The 16966-nt window shown below is 45.5% G+C and overlaps 1 protein-coding gene across 1 annotated transcript in view; it reads left to right on the top strand.

Annotated features, from left to right (window-relative positions):
- The window catches only part of RAD18 (RAD18 E3 ubiquitin protein ligase), a 55947-nt gene that overhangs the window by 36105 nt on the left and 2876 nt on the right, over nt 1-16966 (top strand). Inside the window, exon 11 of the mRNA XM_009882863.1 lies at nt 10823-10885. Within this exon, the coding sequence (XP_009881165.1) occupies nt 10823-10885 (63 nt within the window). The remainder of the gene's footprint in view (nt 1-10822; nt 10886-16966) is intronic.

Here is a 16966-nt window from a genome sequence, read left to right as displayed (position 1 = left end):
GGATATTTACTTCACGGATCATAATTTCTATCTATTACTGAGCAATTGTCAAAGATGACAATGGTGAATACTTAGATAAATATCCTATTGCAGTACTGACTGCTGTGGCCCCAGTTTCTGGAGGAAAGGTGAAAAAAATCATTGAAAACAAATACAGAATAGCTGTCTTTTGATACCTGTCTAAAAGCAAGAGAGCTAATCTTGATGATGATCTTGCTATCTTGTTGATAACAGAAATGAGAGGAGAAGGCACCCTGTGCAGGTCTGCATTACTGGGAAGAAAAAGGCTTCCTATGTTTAGAAGTGGGAGATAATCAGAGGAAGTGGCGGAAGGTCAGGCAGCAGATCAACAGCTGAGCCAGGAGTCACACTTCTTAATTTCCCACCCATTACACCCATAGCATGTGCCTCTTCCTCCTGGAATAACGTAGTGCTTGGCTTCGTCATCGTTTATTAAAAGAACAATTTAGTTGTTGAAAAGTTTAACAGAAACAAATTTTTCTAAATTAATTTTGGGTCACAAAGAGTTTTAAAAAGTCAGCATGGGCATTAAAGACGTTTCCTTTCGCAGAGGTAAATGAAAGCCTAGGAAATAGGAAAGAGGAGATCAAGTTGGGGGATTAGAGAGCATCAAATGTTAAATGTCTTTTTTGTTGTACGATCAGGTTTTGCTGCCTGTTTCCATTTACTTGAACTAAAGGGGAGTGTATAGTACATATTTGTCTGTAAATAGCCATGTTCTGTCAGGGCAGATCACTTATGTGGAGGCAAAAAAGGGTCTTTGTTGCTATTTCAAAATATCATTACATTTTTGTTTGGCTTCAAACTCGTGTTATATACCCAACAAAGACGTTCCCCTCCCGGTGGCCTTTCCCCTCTTTAGTGTATGTGTCTTTCAAACGGAGCATATCATCGTATTTGCTGTTTAATGTGTAACAAACCTATTAAGATTACTGATGTACTAGTTTTGTCTAAGTTTCTCAGGATGTCATGCAAATGATGATAGCTTTTCCTTCCCGGTGATGCAGGTAACTGTTATCTTGGTCATTTCTTTACTTTAAATAGGGTCCGGTGCCCTGGACTCGGGAAGAGACTTGCACGTTGTAATGCCTGATATTTGAGTATCTTATTTTCAGGTCTGTGGTCTCCAGAGCGGAATCCACAGGTCCCAGCAGGACACACTGAGGCACAGGGGCTGGGCGACCCTGCGGAGCCGTGCGTACCAGCCCTGCGCAGAGCGGGGCCGGCTGCTCAGCGCCTTCTCCACTGGGCTGGAGTGTCTCCGGGGATGGAGACTCCATGCCCTCTCAGGGCAACCTGCTGCGGGTTTGTCCGCCCCCACAGTACAAAGACTTTTTCTTAGGTTTTGAGGGAATTCCCTGTGTTCCAGGTTGTGTCCGTTGTGTCTTGTTCTGTCACGGGGTGCCACTGCGAATAGACTGTTGACTTCGCTCCCTCCCATCAGGTACTGCTGCACATGCATGAGGTGCCCTTGAGCCTTCTCTCCCGAAGGCTGGACAGCCCCAGCCCTCTCGGCCTCTCCTCTTAAATCTGAGAAGAATGAAGAGTTGAGAAGGTGATGAGTTGAGGAGGGTTCAGGGCTTCGGAACTGCTTGTGTGAAGCAGTGTGCTGAGTGGTGGGTGGGCGCCACAGGTCAGAGCGCCTGAGGTCCGCTCTCGGCAGCGTGCGGGTGCCTGCCTTGGCGGTGCTGCCGCGGGGCTCCAGCCAGAGCCCTCCTGGTTTGAAGCACTGAAGCCCTTTGAGACGTGGACCGAGAGCTGAGCCCTAAACTGGAGGAGGAGACGCACCTCCGAAAAGGCTCTTGCAGGCTTGCACTCTTCTGGGTTGGGACCGTCCCTTCTTGAAGGTGCTCTGCCCAGGATGTGTACTGGGCGGTGAAAGGGGCCAGGGAAAACAGCTCTTCAGCGCTCGCTTAGAAGGGAATACACTGGCCCTGTGGCTTTGCTCCAGAGCTGGTTTTCTGTGCCTGAAGCCTCAGCTTTGCAGTTTGCAGCTCGGCCGTGCCGCTGTGCTCTGGCAGGCAGTGCCGGGGAAGCGCCTGGCAGCAGGAGCCTGCCCTGGGGTTGTGCGGCGGTGGGCAGGGTGCCCGGCACGTCCCCCAGCGCTGACGCAGGGCCGGCGCTCGCAGGTTGGTACGCCGTGTCACGTTTGACAGGGGCGCGGGTGATAGATGGAGCTGCTTCGTTCCCACTGTGCCCGCCGTCGCGGTTGCCCTAGAGCCCTCATTGTTATTTTGGTTCCACAAAATTAATGCCTTCAGCTTGGCTCTTCCGCCAGAATTTAAACGAGGTGTTCCTGTTCTTCCCGATTTTACATAGTTTAATTTTTTGATTGCAAATTAACCTTTTGGCATTAAGGACCTTGGAAAATTTGGAACTTTAATCTTACAGAGTGAGTTCTTGGGAGGTAGAAAGGGCTTGCATTAGCTCATCCAAGGTATCATTAAATCTCTGTTTCGCTGCCAATTTGGTGTGTGAATGATTCTCCCCATGGCCTTTACCATCAAAGTTAAACTTTTATTCTTTACCATTTTCTGTCTGCAGGCTCGCGTATAGAAACTTAAAGTCTGGATGGAAGTGTGTCTTAGAGACTGTAAGAAAGTTTGCTAAAGGATACTAGCGTGTGGCAGTTACTAATGATGTGAATGTGCTTTCATGGACCGAGTTGGCAGATTTTGTTGGACAGTGTGCATTTGTTTGCATGGTGTCTGGCTCGAGGCGGAGTTGTTTATTCCTTCTTTTTATGTGTTCGCTCTGTCCAAATGAAATATTTCCATAGACTTCTTGAATCAAACACAGAATCTCGCAGTTGCACAGACCAGTGGGTATGCATCACAGATATTTGGACCTCCTTTTAAAAAAACATGCTTAATAGCTCCCTGTGGTTTACTCTTAATTTCAGCTCCTGTGGAACAGGAACAGAATTGATGGAGTCTGCACAGAATTGTTTTTTCAGAATCTCTCTGGGATTTTCTCTTTGCTTTCCTACTTTGTGTATATCCCCTGGTTTGTATGTGTGGTGTGTTTTTTATTTATTTTTATTTAAATACAGGGCAGTTTGCTTAACCTTGAAAGCTAGCTGCTGCGCTGGTCAACAGCTTCAACAAAGTGGTGGGGTTTTTTTGCTTTTTTTTTTTCCCCGTTATATTGTGTATTAAACTCAAGTGATTGGCGGTCGGGCTCTGGAGTGTGCCTTCGGGCATCATACACTGTACTTGTACATCCAAACAAACCCCTGGTTTTATACTCTGCTCAAAAAGAGGTGAAAACATCAACAATAATAGAGTGAAAGTGTAACTCAAGTGACACGTGATGCCTTCTGATGCGTGGAGGGCCCCTCTCGTTTGACCACAGTGTTCCTGGTGCCAAACTGTACCTTTCTGAAGAATGTTCCGGTGTGTTTTTCTGTGTTTTCTGGGAAACAAAGGTTACAGGGATCCCCCCTCTCCAAATACGGATGTCGGGGAATGCTTATGAAAAAGAATTACACGTGCTTTTCGTCTTCGCTGTTCCTGTTCCTGCTGGGTCCCCGAAGAGGCAGCAGGGCGGCCGTCCCGGTGCAGCACCCGCCGCTGTTTGGCAGGTTCTGCCGTCCTGCGGAGTCCCGCGCGCTGCAGAGCTCTGTGCGCGGCGCTCTGGCTCACGCGCCCAGTACGCTGCTTGCACACTTCCGGTGTCATCAAAACGGACCTGAATTATGGCAAGATTTTCAGGGGTTGCACGAAGTAGGTGTAGCGGTATAAACTGCATGAAAAAAAGTGATGTGTTTTGTCACTTTCTGGTTACTGTGGGGTTAATGCTTTGTTAATTGTGCTGAAATAAATACAGCACAAATCAAAAAAGAATGATTTAGATTTTGAGGGTTTAAGTAGCATTGTGCTATTGTACGAAGCAATGATTTTCGGAGGCTTGTATTTTATTTCTGATAATAAGAGGATATCCTTTGACAAGGGTAGATGTTTTTCACATTGAAATGTCAAAACTCGAAATATATTTGGAAGTCCAAATCTGCACGCTGTGTGTTTATGAAGAGAGCGCTTCTTAATGGAGGGCTCATGTATGACGGCTTAAAAGAAAATGAGGATTTTGAGCAGCATATGGAATATAACAAAACAGTTTTGAAGTCGGAGGGTCGAAATGTTTGCTCCATGAAAAGATGCTGCAAATAAATTAAGGATTCTTATGTTTTCTCCTTCATAAGACTTTCTGTCTTTTGCCAATCTCATAAGTCTCATACCAAGATTTCCTAAGGGAGCGGCTGGTCAATATTAGAAATTCACACATTGTACAATAATCACTGAGATACTGATGTTATTCAAAAGTTGCTCCTTTAGTTGAGAAAACGAAAATTTTACACCTTCTGGAAAAAAGACACAGGACATTGCATGGAGGTTATGGCATTCACCCAAATGTGATTGGTCTCTTCATAAGTCGATGATCCCACCAAGAAAGCAAAACGTGCGTGCCAGATAAACACCAAACCAAAGCCATGAGTTTTAAAGGATAATTTTTCAAAGCTATGAAGTCATACATAAAGCTTTCATAGAACTTCAGTGCTCCCTATAAATAATCCCATTGCATTCTTTTACCTTCCGGGAGTGAAGCCAAATTTTATGCAGCTACTTAAACAATAGGAAAATTAGAAATGAAACTAGGTGGGACAATAAGTGTCGTGGTTATGAACTATGTAGAGGAAATAGTCTATTAAAAGTATTTGATAGAATAGGGATAATATTCTGTTTTTTAAACAAATCATTTCTCTGTAAAACGTTGTGTTAGAAGAAAGTGTCAGTTCTTGATGACGGGAGCGAAAGACTTGCAACAGCAGACAAAAGATACTGTGGTCTCATCTGAGACTGTGTGTACACTGAAAACAGTGCCTTAATTTTGAAATCCTGGTGGGAAAGTGCTGTATCTGCAGCGTGTATAAATCTCGCTGCTGCTGGAGCACGCGGAGCGCCTGCAGCGCCTGCCAGGGGAGCTCCGTGCCCAGGCAGGGGCCTCGTTTGCAGTAAGTGGGGCTCTTTGGCATCAAGTGTAGGAGCTATTGATGGGGACCTAGGGTCTGGGTTTAGCTGGTCTCTTATTCTTGGATTGATGTGCTTTGCAGAATTTGGGCTTTGGTTCATCAGCTGAAGAAAAGGTAGAAAGAGGGAGCTGTGCTTCAGTCAGTCTGGAGTTCACGGGGTGGCAGCAATCCTGAAAACCTCTGCGTAGGCATCGGTCTGTCAAAGGGACCGTTGACAGGAGGGAACGGCTGAAGCAGCTTTGTAAGCTCTTCCCTGGCAGTAGCTTCAGTCCGGGTTTAAAGGAAGCGCTGTCCCGATCCCTAGGCTGGCCATCACTGTCACACGAGAAAAGTATATGAAAATGGGTTGATTGGAGGAATAGCTGCCGTTTTCAGTTCTCTGGTACAGTTTCGACTTAATAAATCTTGAACTGCTTTGGCTCAGAGATGATGTATGGTACAATGTTAGATAGCAGCATTTTATCTTTGATTTTTGGCCTCAAATACGGGTTTGTTATGGAAGGATGATGACACTTCTCTGCTATGTTGTTGATTCATACCTTTCTTCCAAAAACTGTGAGCTGCAACAAACGGCCAAGAACTGTGAGGCGCGGTGGAGAGAGTCCCGGGGCAATCATTTCAGACAGTAACAGCTGACGACCCCAGATGTGCACGGGGGAAAGGGATTATATGTATCCAGAAGGCCATCAGTCCCCACTCTGCAGCCACGGTGTTGGGACATCCTTCAGCCCTGAAAGCAGAAGTGATGGTCCACCGGTGCTCTCTAGTGCTTTAGCCCACGTGTCCCAACTGCTGCAGACGCCCCAGGAAAGCAGCTAAGATAGATCCAGCAGATCTTTTCCTTTCCTAAAGGCAGTCCCAAAGGTGTGCTCTCGGGCTGCAGAGGCGGCCACTGAAAGCCAAGAAAGCCTGGAAAGGGTCGGGCCCTCCGAGGGGAGTCCTGGGGAAGGTCCAGGGCTGGCAAACCTGCCGTCCTCCAAAGGCGGGAAGAGGAAGCCGTGCTCAGCGGTGCCAGGGCTGCGTGGCGTGAGGAGGAGGTCCTGGGAAGCCAGGGAAGACGACGCGGTAACCAGTTAATCTTGGATGTTACACAGGACTTAGGGCCGCTCTGGCAGCAAGCTCCTCGTGTTCATCACGGGCAGGTCAAGGTGGAGGCAGGATTGCGAGGTGGAGAAAACCGTTTTCCCTCGCTCCTCGCCACTGGGCATTCACCTTCAAATGACATTGGTAAAATGAGACAGCCTGTGGCTCACGGCTGGTGCCAGCGCTGGGGAAAGCAACGCACAGCGCACGTGCCAGAGAGAAGTACATAATGCACAGCGAGATGGACGGATTAAAGGGCACTGGCTGCTCACCGGGAAGCCAAGAAGGAACTTAATCTGCCTTAAAATAAACAAATTCAAAGAGACATTTGCTCCTTTCAGTTTGAGAACGAGACATGTTATTCACACTTACGTCAGCTTTTTTCTCGCTATTTTAAGGTGGTGTGTTTATCTTTTTAAAAAAAAAAAAAAAGCTGGGAGGGAGTCAAATCCAAATGATGGTCAAGAAAGGAATAGTTTACTCTTGGTTGATTGTCTGTAAGTGCCCAGAAGAAACTAATCCTGCGGAGAAGTGAGGCAGAGCTGGGGAATTGCTGGAGCCACTGGAGCGGCACTTGCTCAGCCTGGAGAGGTGACTAAGCCCGGGAAATGAGACCTCTGCGCACCCCGTCACCCTGTCTGTCAGCCTCTTGCATCTGGAGCAGTTACGTTTCAGAACTTTAATGGGTTTGCTGTAAAAATCTACTCATCTGGAACGGATATGTAAAATCTTAGGATAGAATAATGACTTTTATTAAGGAAAAGGACAGAAAACCTCTTGTGGGAAATTGTCTTGGATTTGGAGTCTGAATAAAGTCTGAAGATGTGTTTCGCTTTGTCTGGTCCCGCTGTAGGTAGATATATATGGGGTACTGAAAAGGCAGAAAATACTGAAGAAATGAACAAAGCTGTTCTAAATTCTGAGATCTCTTAGGGCGCCCTAGGCTAAGATTTAGGGAAACAACATACAAAATGAGGTAGCTCGCTATTTTGTATTTAATTCATTTTCTTCAGTTTAAGTGAATTCATTCAACAATAAGCAGAGCTTAGGAGCTTTCTTCAGGGAGAAAAAAATAATTTTTTTAAAATATGAATTCACTTGGTGGTCAAAATTTCTTTTGCTTAGTTGAAAAATTTTTTTGATAATTGTTTTTCAACCGTCTGGCTTTTAAGGAGTTTTTGTAATCAACTTTTAAGGAGTTTTTGTAATTTGCAGACAGTTTTTTTTCCTCGGCATGTGGAAAAAGGTATGTAATTACGTCGACTCAAAATCAAGCGGTTGCTCAGCCTTTGTAAAAGCAATGGATGTTTAAGAGAGACTCGATGCAGAGAACCGTGTTATTGAGTGACTGGCTGGGAACAGTGGCTTGTTTGAAGAAATTCTGAAACAAAGGGCTTTTTAGCTCCAGCTGGAAGGTTCACAGCCCTGCAGCTCGGTTTCCTACAGTTACCTACATAAATCCTCCTTCTCTACGCGTAATTACAGCGTAAGAGTTGATTGGGTTCGCGGGGCACTCTGATTGCTCTCGAGCCGATAGCCCGTTCCCATCTGCGCGTCTGGGCTAAGGTGGTAACTCACTCTGGGACATTTTGTGCTCAGTTTTAAAATAATTTGATAGGCATAGACCGTGAATTACACATGCAAATTATGAGCTTGCATTATTGTTCTGAGTGTTAGCCAAATTTTTTCACTTTTATTGTTTTGCTTGTTACACAGTTGGTGATAAATGATAATAATGCGACATTTTTCAAGGCAAGGAAGTACATCATGTTCAGGCATCAGACCTGTTCTTTTTCTATTTTAGGGGACTAAAAGCACACAAATAGCCCCTTGTCCTCCACCCCCTTTTTCTTTTAAAAAAAACTGTAACTGGAACATCGGGGTAGGATTTAGAAGTATGATAATAACTCATTCCTTGGGCATCCAGTTTGTGTTCCCAAAATGAGTTTTTGATGGACTTCTAATTTTGAGAGTAGAAAAAAATGCTGGACTTCAAAACTCTCCCCCTCCGCCATTGTTTTTACAGCGTGTTCTGCCACGTTTTTCATTTGAACATTTCACGTGAGGTTTGGGGCTGGAATAAGGACTCTGAGGGCTGCCGAGCGCGGGCTGTGGGAGGAGGTGGGTCGGGCAGGAGCGCCGTGGGTCGGGACCCGGCAGGCGGGTGCGGGACTGAGACGCAGCTCTGTTTGGCTCATGCTTTGAGGAGCGATGGGGAAGACAGAGTGACCTTCTTCCTTCCGTGGGCTGTGGCCCGGGGCCTCCTCGCCTCCCCCCGGCGCTCGCACGTGGGGCCGGGGCCGGGGCTGTGCCGGCTCCTCTTCCCATTACTGTGAGCACCGGCGCTGGTGATTCGTGCGGGGATAAAACGTTTTTCCCTTTAAATGCAGTCACCGCTTTTGATTTCAGGTGATTTTGCTTCCATATTAAGACTGCTCTGTTGAGTAATGTTTGTAATTCAACAGATTTATTCAGCAGTTCATGAAAGTTCCTGGGGAACCATTGAAGAATTTCTAAGACTGCATGCAAAACTTTTAAATCCATTTTGCTTCAAAATAAGTTTCTCCATATGGCACCAGTGCTTTGTGTACATTTTTGGTATCTTTATCCTTTTTATCTTTCTCATTAAACATGCATGTGTTAAGGGTTTCTCTAATCTAATCCAGTGGTGTTTTTCACCCTTCAAATCCCGTTGGTGGTTCTGTAGTTATCACCACAGGACCGTCTGATGAATCTCGCTTCAGAGAGGGGAACAGGCAACTGGAGGAGACAAAGTGGTAATGGATGAAAACAGTCCTGCCGTCTTACAGAAGTTGCATGCCATTTATTAATTGATTTAAGAAAAGCTTAAAAAAAAAAAAAAGAAGTGTCTTTGCATGTGGTTCCCAGTCTCCGTGTGCCCGAGGAGCCGGTGTTTTCTGATGGTCACGCTGAGGGCACGGTGACCTCTGCGGCTGAATCCTAGCTGAGCGCGGGGCGCGCTCCGACGGTGGAAGCGATGCTCTGTGTCCCGGCTGCGAGGACACGCGGGCTGACATCTCTGGGAGAGACGCAGGCTGATGAGGCCCGGGGGTTACGGCACGGGCACGGAGAGCCGCAGCGCGGGCTGCGCACCGGCAGCCACCCAAAGTCCTGTGTGGACAGGAGAGCCGCGGGTGACGGTGACAGACCGTATGGCTGCGCGGGAGCAGCCCAGCGTCGCGCTCTTCTGCTGGCTGCCTGCCGTCGGCAGTTTGCCCGGGGCTCTCTGAACGCCCTGAGCCTCGCCGGCCGCCCGATGACAGTATTTGGGTTTAAATTCTTTCTTCTCGTGTCTGAATTATTATTTTCTATCTAATGATGCAATACGTTATGAATATTAAGTGTTTTGGTTAACTTCTGACTCCTGTTCTTGAAAATCAGTCTGCCGTCTTCTAACAAACAGGGGAATAATTCTGTTGTAAAACCTTTTAAGTAAATCCGAGAGTACTGGTATCCAGCTGCTGTGCCATGGTTTACACTAAAATCTCTGAACTGTTTGTGTAACGCAGTTTGTTATGCAATTCCTGCAATAACGTACAGACTGTTGGAGCTGCCGGGCGTCTTCTTGAAAGATAGTTTCCAGAAAACAACGTTTTCCAGCGTGTTAGTTGATTTCTGCAAGCCCTGCAATTTGGCATATACTTGAGAGCTTTGCAGTGGTTTGTATCAAGGAGCCTGAACGTGCCGTAGAAGTTATTTAGCAGTAATTGACCGGGGTATTGTGTTTGCTTAATTTTTATTGAAATTTGACAAAATTTTCTTCTTATTTATAGTGTAAGCTGAAGACATCTGTATAGTTTGGTTTTTTTAAACTTCGAGCATGGGAAGAGGTCTGACATACATCACTGAGCTCATGCTTGTGTTCATATACATGTGTGCACATATCTACACGCACCGGTTCTTCCCATGTTGATGCAGTAGTGACAGTTGTATTTACTGATGCGCTGATTTAAGCAGCCTCTGTGACTGCTGTAAAATCCACAGGTGCTGAAGGTTGTTCTGCCCCTGTGCGGCGTATGCTTTCGTCTGCGTTCCAGAGAGTGCCTCTTCCTCGGGAGGTTTGAGAAGGAAAACTTCCTTCAGGCAGCGCAAAAGGCGCCGCCTCTGTTCGTGTGGGGGGTTGCTGCGGTGGTGGCAAAGCGCAGTTCGCTCGGCTCTCGGCTGGGCGTGCTGACAGTCGCGGCAGTTTGGATTTTTCTTACTAATGATTTCTATGTTAAGGTTTTTTCTTTGATGTTGATTCTTTTTTTTTTTTTTTTATTATGGTCAAAATGTAAGCTTACACCTAAGCTTTGAGTTTTGAGTTTGAAAGCACCTTTACTCTTTGAAAGGTTGTACTTTACCCGCCGAAGTATCTTGCAAATCCTCTCCAGAGAAATTGTCTGCTGTCTGTGAATATAAAGGTATTTTAGCTACCAACAAGCAGGCACGAACAGAGAGAACTGTATATTAAATAATGCAAATGAGAGCCCATAATAACTCAGAAAATTACGTGATGTAGAGCCAGAACTTTCTGGACTGTGCTGTTGGTTGAAATGACTTCTCGTTGCCCGTGCAGCGTGGAGGGGGCTGTCTCGCCTGCGGATTCCACTGCCTTTGCTAAGTAGAGCCCTCCTTTGCTGTAGGAGTTGCTGAAATAATTTACATCAGTTTTATTTTCCCCTTCAGCTCCAGTTCAGACATTTTGAGGGATCTGCAAGGGCCTGAGACGTGTTCGACATCTTCTGACAAGTAAGTAGAATATATGGGTGGGAAAGTCCAAGTCCTTGTGACTGGTTTAGGTCAGTAGTTCCCGGTTTGTGGAATCTCACGCATTTTCTGCAGGAGGGGCAAATGTCTCTACGAAGTCAGGTTCTCCGGGAATCTCCACAGTTGCAGGAGATACAATTTGGTCAGTCTTTTTGGATCCTTGGAAAATAATACCTAGGTGTCCCAAGTATCTAGTTGAAAATCATTCTTCTAATCAAACTGGTTTTTATGGAAAATTAAGACAATCTGATCTTTGATTGTATTTAAAGTTACACTGTTTAAGTCTCAGGTGTATCTCTGCCGAGTTGAACATGCTGGAATCGCAGCATCTTTTTGGACTTAACTTCAGTTTGAAGAGAGAAGAGGACTGTCTAGTTTTTAAAATCTTAACATCTTATTTCTTAAAACCAAAAATCCCCTTCTATTATCTAGCGGTAATACTTAAAATTTGGGTCTAGCTGTACAAGGTGGTGTACAAAGACATACTAAGAAACCATCCAATGATCCCTGCAGTAACCCAGTGACATACAGGAAGACGGAGAGGAAAAACAGGAATGTATGGGGGCGTTGCAGGTGCGTGGTTGTAGTGAAATTTGGAATAGTGTAGTTTCCAGCTGAAAAGTTTTGTAGTCATTATACAAAGAAACGGGAATGAAGGTTGGTGGATCCTGCAAAAGCAGCGCAGTCCACCCTTGCAGCTGGAGCTGGCTTGATCTGGGATCTCTTGGAATATCACGGCCACTTTGGCACTTGGTCTTAGGGGCGCGGTAAGAACCATATTGCATTTAATTCTCTCAGTCTGCTCTTTAAAGAGTATTTATGACACAATTTTCTCTATTATCCATTACATATGTATGTGGTCAATAGATTGTGACAGCTCTTAAAATTCGTGATTAAGGACAGAGGTAACATTTGGAACTCTCTTAAAATGTGTGTTTAGATAATCTAATGGATTTTAAGGAACTTTAATGGAAGCGCTGATAAGGCCTTGGCTCCAGTGGCGTCAGAGGTCCATGTTAGAGTACACCGCTGGAAAAACAGAAAGGAATGATAATGCCTTTCTTGTAGAGAGAGGCGTCACTTCGGGAAGATGTGCACAAGCGCACTTTATTTTGCAGTACCTGCAAGCGACTCGTTGAGACGGGCAGTAAAGTATAGAATACTGGGGTGTACAGATTGCAGATGCTCGTCTCCGTTCCCCTGGTGACGATCTTCTGGTGCTGCAGCCGTGTGCCAAAGCGTACGCAGCCGCGGCTGTCTTTCACTGATGTTTTTAGATCTGCTGCAAGGTTTGTGTTTGACCCTGGGAAACAGGTGAGGGATCATCCTTGGGAACCACCTCACTGCGTAACGATCGATTACCTGTGAGGTATATCATCAGCATTTTCTATTAGAATTTATTGCAGCCTCTTTTATTGAAGGAAACTTGGGTTTGGAGATTCTGTGCTTCCCGTGGGCGGACATCTAACATACTTCTGATGAGATTTTAATTGTCTGCGTAATGCCTGGAGTATATGGCTTCTACTTACTACATCTAATTTTAATTTTGTAGGTAGTAGCTATTGTACCATATGTGTTAAAAACATCCAGTTTAAAAGTATTTTTGAGAACTGTTGCAGAAGTGAACGGCAGGGCTAACAGGCTCACCTTCCAGTCCTATTTTCCTTATCTTTGGAGACTGCCATCTCCAAGCTTGCAGATGGTGGACTGTAGTTTCTTTATCAGCAGACAGTGACTTGCAATATTTTGGTGATGGTACAATTAAAATTATTGTCTATTTTTTTTTTGTGCTCCCTGAACTCCATTCTGGAGATGCCAACTGGCAGAATCGTTTTCTGCGGTACAGGAGATAATACGCTGTGGCGTAAGGGTTTGGCATCTGTGGCTCCTTGCATGAGTTGGAAAAACATGTTCCTTAGTGGAAGAAGAAATGGGAATGTCAATAATGAAAACAGCTCTAGAGTGTGTTAATGGAGCGTTTCTCCCTAGCAGTAATGGATGTTAACATTAGTTATGATAGGTATCCATAGCAAAATCGTTTGTGCCTTTGATAATTTCCTTCACCCAGGAAACTTCTGAGTCATTTGTTTAAGTTGAGCAGTAGTAAGGTTTGACTGGGTTGGTAAGCACAGAATAATGTTACATAAAGCAGATCTACAGCTTTGATGACAGTTATTCTTTCTGTTCCTTGCAGACCCGTGTCCTGCAGGATGCTGAGCGACACGGCAGGGAGCAAATGAGGGCTTTGCTTTGGCACACTGAGCATGGGAAGGCACGGGAGCGTACCAAAGGACAGACAGATGGGAGATCTCAGAACCAGCCCAGAGTTGATAAACGCTGAGTTATGCCAGAAAGATATCATGTCCCTCACTTTATTCTTATAGAAGTTAATAATCAGATATTTGCAAAGCGAGAGAAACCAAGTGATATAGAAACTCCACTTTTTGGCTTTGTGTTTTAGTATACTTTTGAACATAAGGTGATTACCATTCTGCTGTGGACAAATGTAGGCATCAAAGTTAGAAATGGGTAGAATATAAAACAGTAAAGCTACCCTTAAACTAAATGAGATTTCTGCTTCATTCTGTGTCTTAAGTAATTTGTTTGTGCGAGGGTAGTTGTATGTCGCAAGTTCTCGAAAACAAACAAAGGACGAAAAGCAGGGGGAGGTGCACCTGCTGAGGGATGCGCTGGGTGAAGTGACACATGAGCAAAACTGGTAGTTTGAATATTGTTGCCTTTGCCCTGTGTGGTGTTACAGTTCAGCCATCCGGATACTTAAGCTATTGGCTTCGAGTGACACCGCTGTCTTGCCTCTGCAGTGTATTAAACATTTGCCAGTGGGTGAGTATGATCAGAAGTGACGTTTTTCCGTGTAGAACAAAAACCTGTAGCTAATGGCCAACTTGAATTCCTGTACCGGATACGCCTTTCCATTAGCTGTTCGAGGGCACAAATGGAGCAGTGTAGGGATATTTTAGTGGCAGTTTGGAGCATATTTCTAGCAAAACTTCATTCCTTTCCCGCAGTTTACTTAAGCACAATTTCAGTGCTCTCTGAGCTTCCAGAAGGAACTTCTCTCTTGCTTTTCTCATCTGTGGTTAAGTAACAAATCCACTCGCTGTGGAGTAATGCTGTTGGGACGCCGTAAGTTGGTGTTACTCTGTCCCTGATGAGGCTGAGGCAGCATTTCAGGCTCTCGGTAACCTCTTTGTGGGCGCTTACTGAAAGTCTCACAGTGCTCTGATGCGGATGTCAAATAGGTCGTTGAGGATGCCACCTTAACTGCAGGTTTGGGTCAGTTCTTTGGGCAGTACCAGATCTGAATGCCTAAAAATTAATGTAGTATTTGACGAAAGGCTTCCATAGTGACTTTGCCATTCAATCATAGGTCAGTTTCACTCCTAAGTACAGTTGAAGCTTTTCTGTAGAGCTTTTAATGAAATTCCCAAAATGATACCTGGTGGGTATATTTCCTATGTGACTTTGTTGTGTGCCAAAAATAAAAACAAAAAAAACCCCAAAAAGGACTTTTTAATTTTTGTGAAAAGGACAACCAGTCATTAGTTGTGCAGTGTCGCAATCCAGGGTCCCTGCCTACCTCCTCCTTGTTGGGAGAAATAAGTCCCCCTCCCCCTAAGGTGAGGCACACTGCTAGAAATGCCATCGCAACGTGTCTGTTCCGGACTTGACCTGAGATGGGGAGAAGTGACTGCGTAGTATGGAGTCAGGATCTTCTTATCCCTGGGCGAGCAAACCTCATTATTACAAAGTGCACCATGAGCTGTGGGAGGGGATCTGTCTTACAAAGTACTGACATTTGCACATTTCTGTAGAAGGTCAAGTACATTTGCTCTGCGTTTATGATATTGGTGGCACTATGCCACGCGACCAGTGGCTCAAAGTCTAAGAGCACAAAAATGTTCTTACCCTAATTAAAATGAAAGTATACCAAAGTTGAATCTATTTTAAACCCCCTGAAGTAATCACTCTTATGTCCGTACTGCGCAAGGAGATGTGTGTGGAGAGGCCCTGGGGCTCCCCGCAGCTTCCTGACTTGCAGGGCCCCTCGCGGCGGTGGCCCCTTGCCACACAGCTCTGCAGCTGGTGCCTTCCCCTTGCACGGGAGCATCCCGGTCGGGTTTGGGCGCTCCCTGCGCGGTACCAGAACCTCTGCAGCAGGTACCAAGGACCCCCGAGTCCCCCGGAGTACCCACCTCTGCGTGTGCGTGCTCAGACCTTCTGAAACGCCTGACAGTGCTGTGCGGAGTTTGGAAGACTTCTGGATACTGCCTCAATTCTTAAACAGAAAGCTTTCAGATATGGATCAGAACGCATTCATTTCTGTCCTAGTTCAGCACGCCTTCTCAGCCAAGCCGTGTAGAGATGTTTTTTCCACACGCTTTTAAAATATTCCACCATAAACCAGTTTGGAGTTGAATGGTCCTTCGCTTTGCTGTAGTTAGAGTTATTAAAATAGGCAGCTTCCTTTTTCTTTGGGTGAAGAACATACCTAACTCAATCAAAATCACCTTTAACTCTTAATTTTCTGGAGACCATTCAAGCGGCAGTCCCACAGCAACACCCTGTGTATGAAACCAGGGTGGCTGTAGGAAGGCGCTTGATCCGCAATGGCTGACGCGCGGCGTTTGGAAGAATGCGTTTACTGCAGCCCTGTCTGGCTCCACAGACCGACCCTTCAGCCCTTCCAACCGAGTCCCTGTTGTGGTCTCCGCCTCCCAGTCCGAGCTGGATACGTACACCCGGTCCATTGCCTGGTTTTCCCCATGGACCACAGTAGTTGATTAGTCTGTGCTGTTGGCGACTTAAGTTTCATTGATAGAGTTTCATTTATAGGCAGACAAGTAGTTGTAAATTCAAGTTCAGAAACAGAGTAAGGTTTTAATCCTTCAAATATAAATTAAGCTCCTGGTTCTGAGCAAGCTGCTTTGTGCAGGTAAGTGTTAATAGGTGAGGCAGAAAAATTTGAATCGCATGTGACCCGCTCTTGGCGAGAGTTACATGTCCGAGTAGCTCTGTTGACTTCAGCGTGTCGCTGGCATGTAGGATTACACAGATGCCTCTGACTTTGCAGGTTGTTGGGCTGATAAGCATTTAGTATTAGACTGACACAGACCCGGAGTTTGGAAATTGCCTTATTAAACAAAGCCTGCAGGCAGCAATTGCTGGTTTAACGCATTTCTGTGTCTGCAGATGACAGGATCCCTCTGGTTGGTGATGTTTTGGGGAGAAATGCAAATCTCCGAATCATACTTTTGTGAATGTGATTACGTGTTTTGTAATCAACAGAGACTTTTTTAGCAAATTCTGTTTTTTTTCTCGTGTTCCCTTTATGCTTCGGGAGAGGGAGCAGAGTCCCAGGGCTGCCCCTGTCTCCCTTCCACGGGGAGCGGTGGAGGACCTGCCTGCGCCAGCAGGAAATAATTGATTAATTCCTTATTTAATTTGATGTTAATTTTTTTCTAATGTTTGCATCCTATTTAAGTTCAGCGAAACAAAGGTAGAAAATGTGAGATATGTCATTACAGAACAAAATCTGGGTATAACAAAAGGTCAGTCGAAAGTGGTATCTGTAAGGTCGTCTATAAAGTGGATGAAATACTTATAAATAGAGGCAGGATTGTAAAAGTATTTATGGAAGTAAAAATAAAAATCTGTTGTCCTCGAGCACTTTAGGCTCAAGTAAATGTAATTATTGTCAGCGGGATATGTGGTGTGAGATGAAGGCTGCCACAGAGTTTACTTTGCCATCATAAGCTACAAGGACATTTGGAAATACTTTGAGATAATATTCTCTGGATTTAAATAGATCATCAAGTTTAGGTTTTTATTTACTGGAGGAGAGAGAGCACTGATCTGGGGCAGAGGACAGTGCTGTGCCAAAGCAAACGCAAACCAGTACAGACTGCGACTCTGCCTTTCCCTCCGCAGCACCAGAACGCACCGTACGAACCCGCCGGGGCCCGGGGCACTTGGCTGCGAGGGCCGGGGCTGTGCGGCGCTGCCCGGTGCGCCTGCTGCGGCTCCCGGTGCGCTGGTGGC

This window comes from Charadrius vociferus, unplaced genomic scaffold (genome assembly GCF_000708025.1).
Source record: "Charadrius vociferus isolate BGI_N301 unplaced genomic scaffold, ASM70802v2 scaffold433, whole genome shotgun sequence".
NCBI lineage: Eukaryota > Metazoa > Chordata > Aves > Charadriiformes > Charadriidae > Charadrius > Charadrius vociferus.
This window is presented reverse-complemented; position numbering and strand designations above follow the sequence as displayed.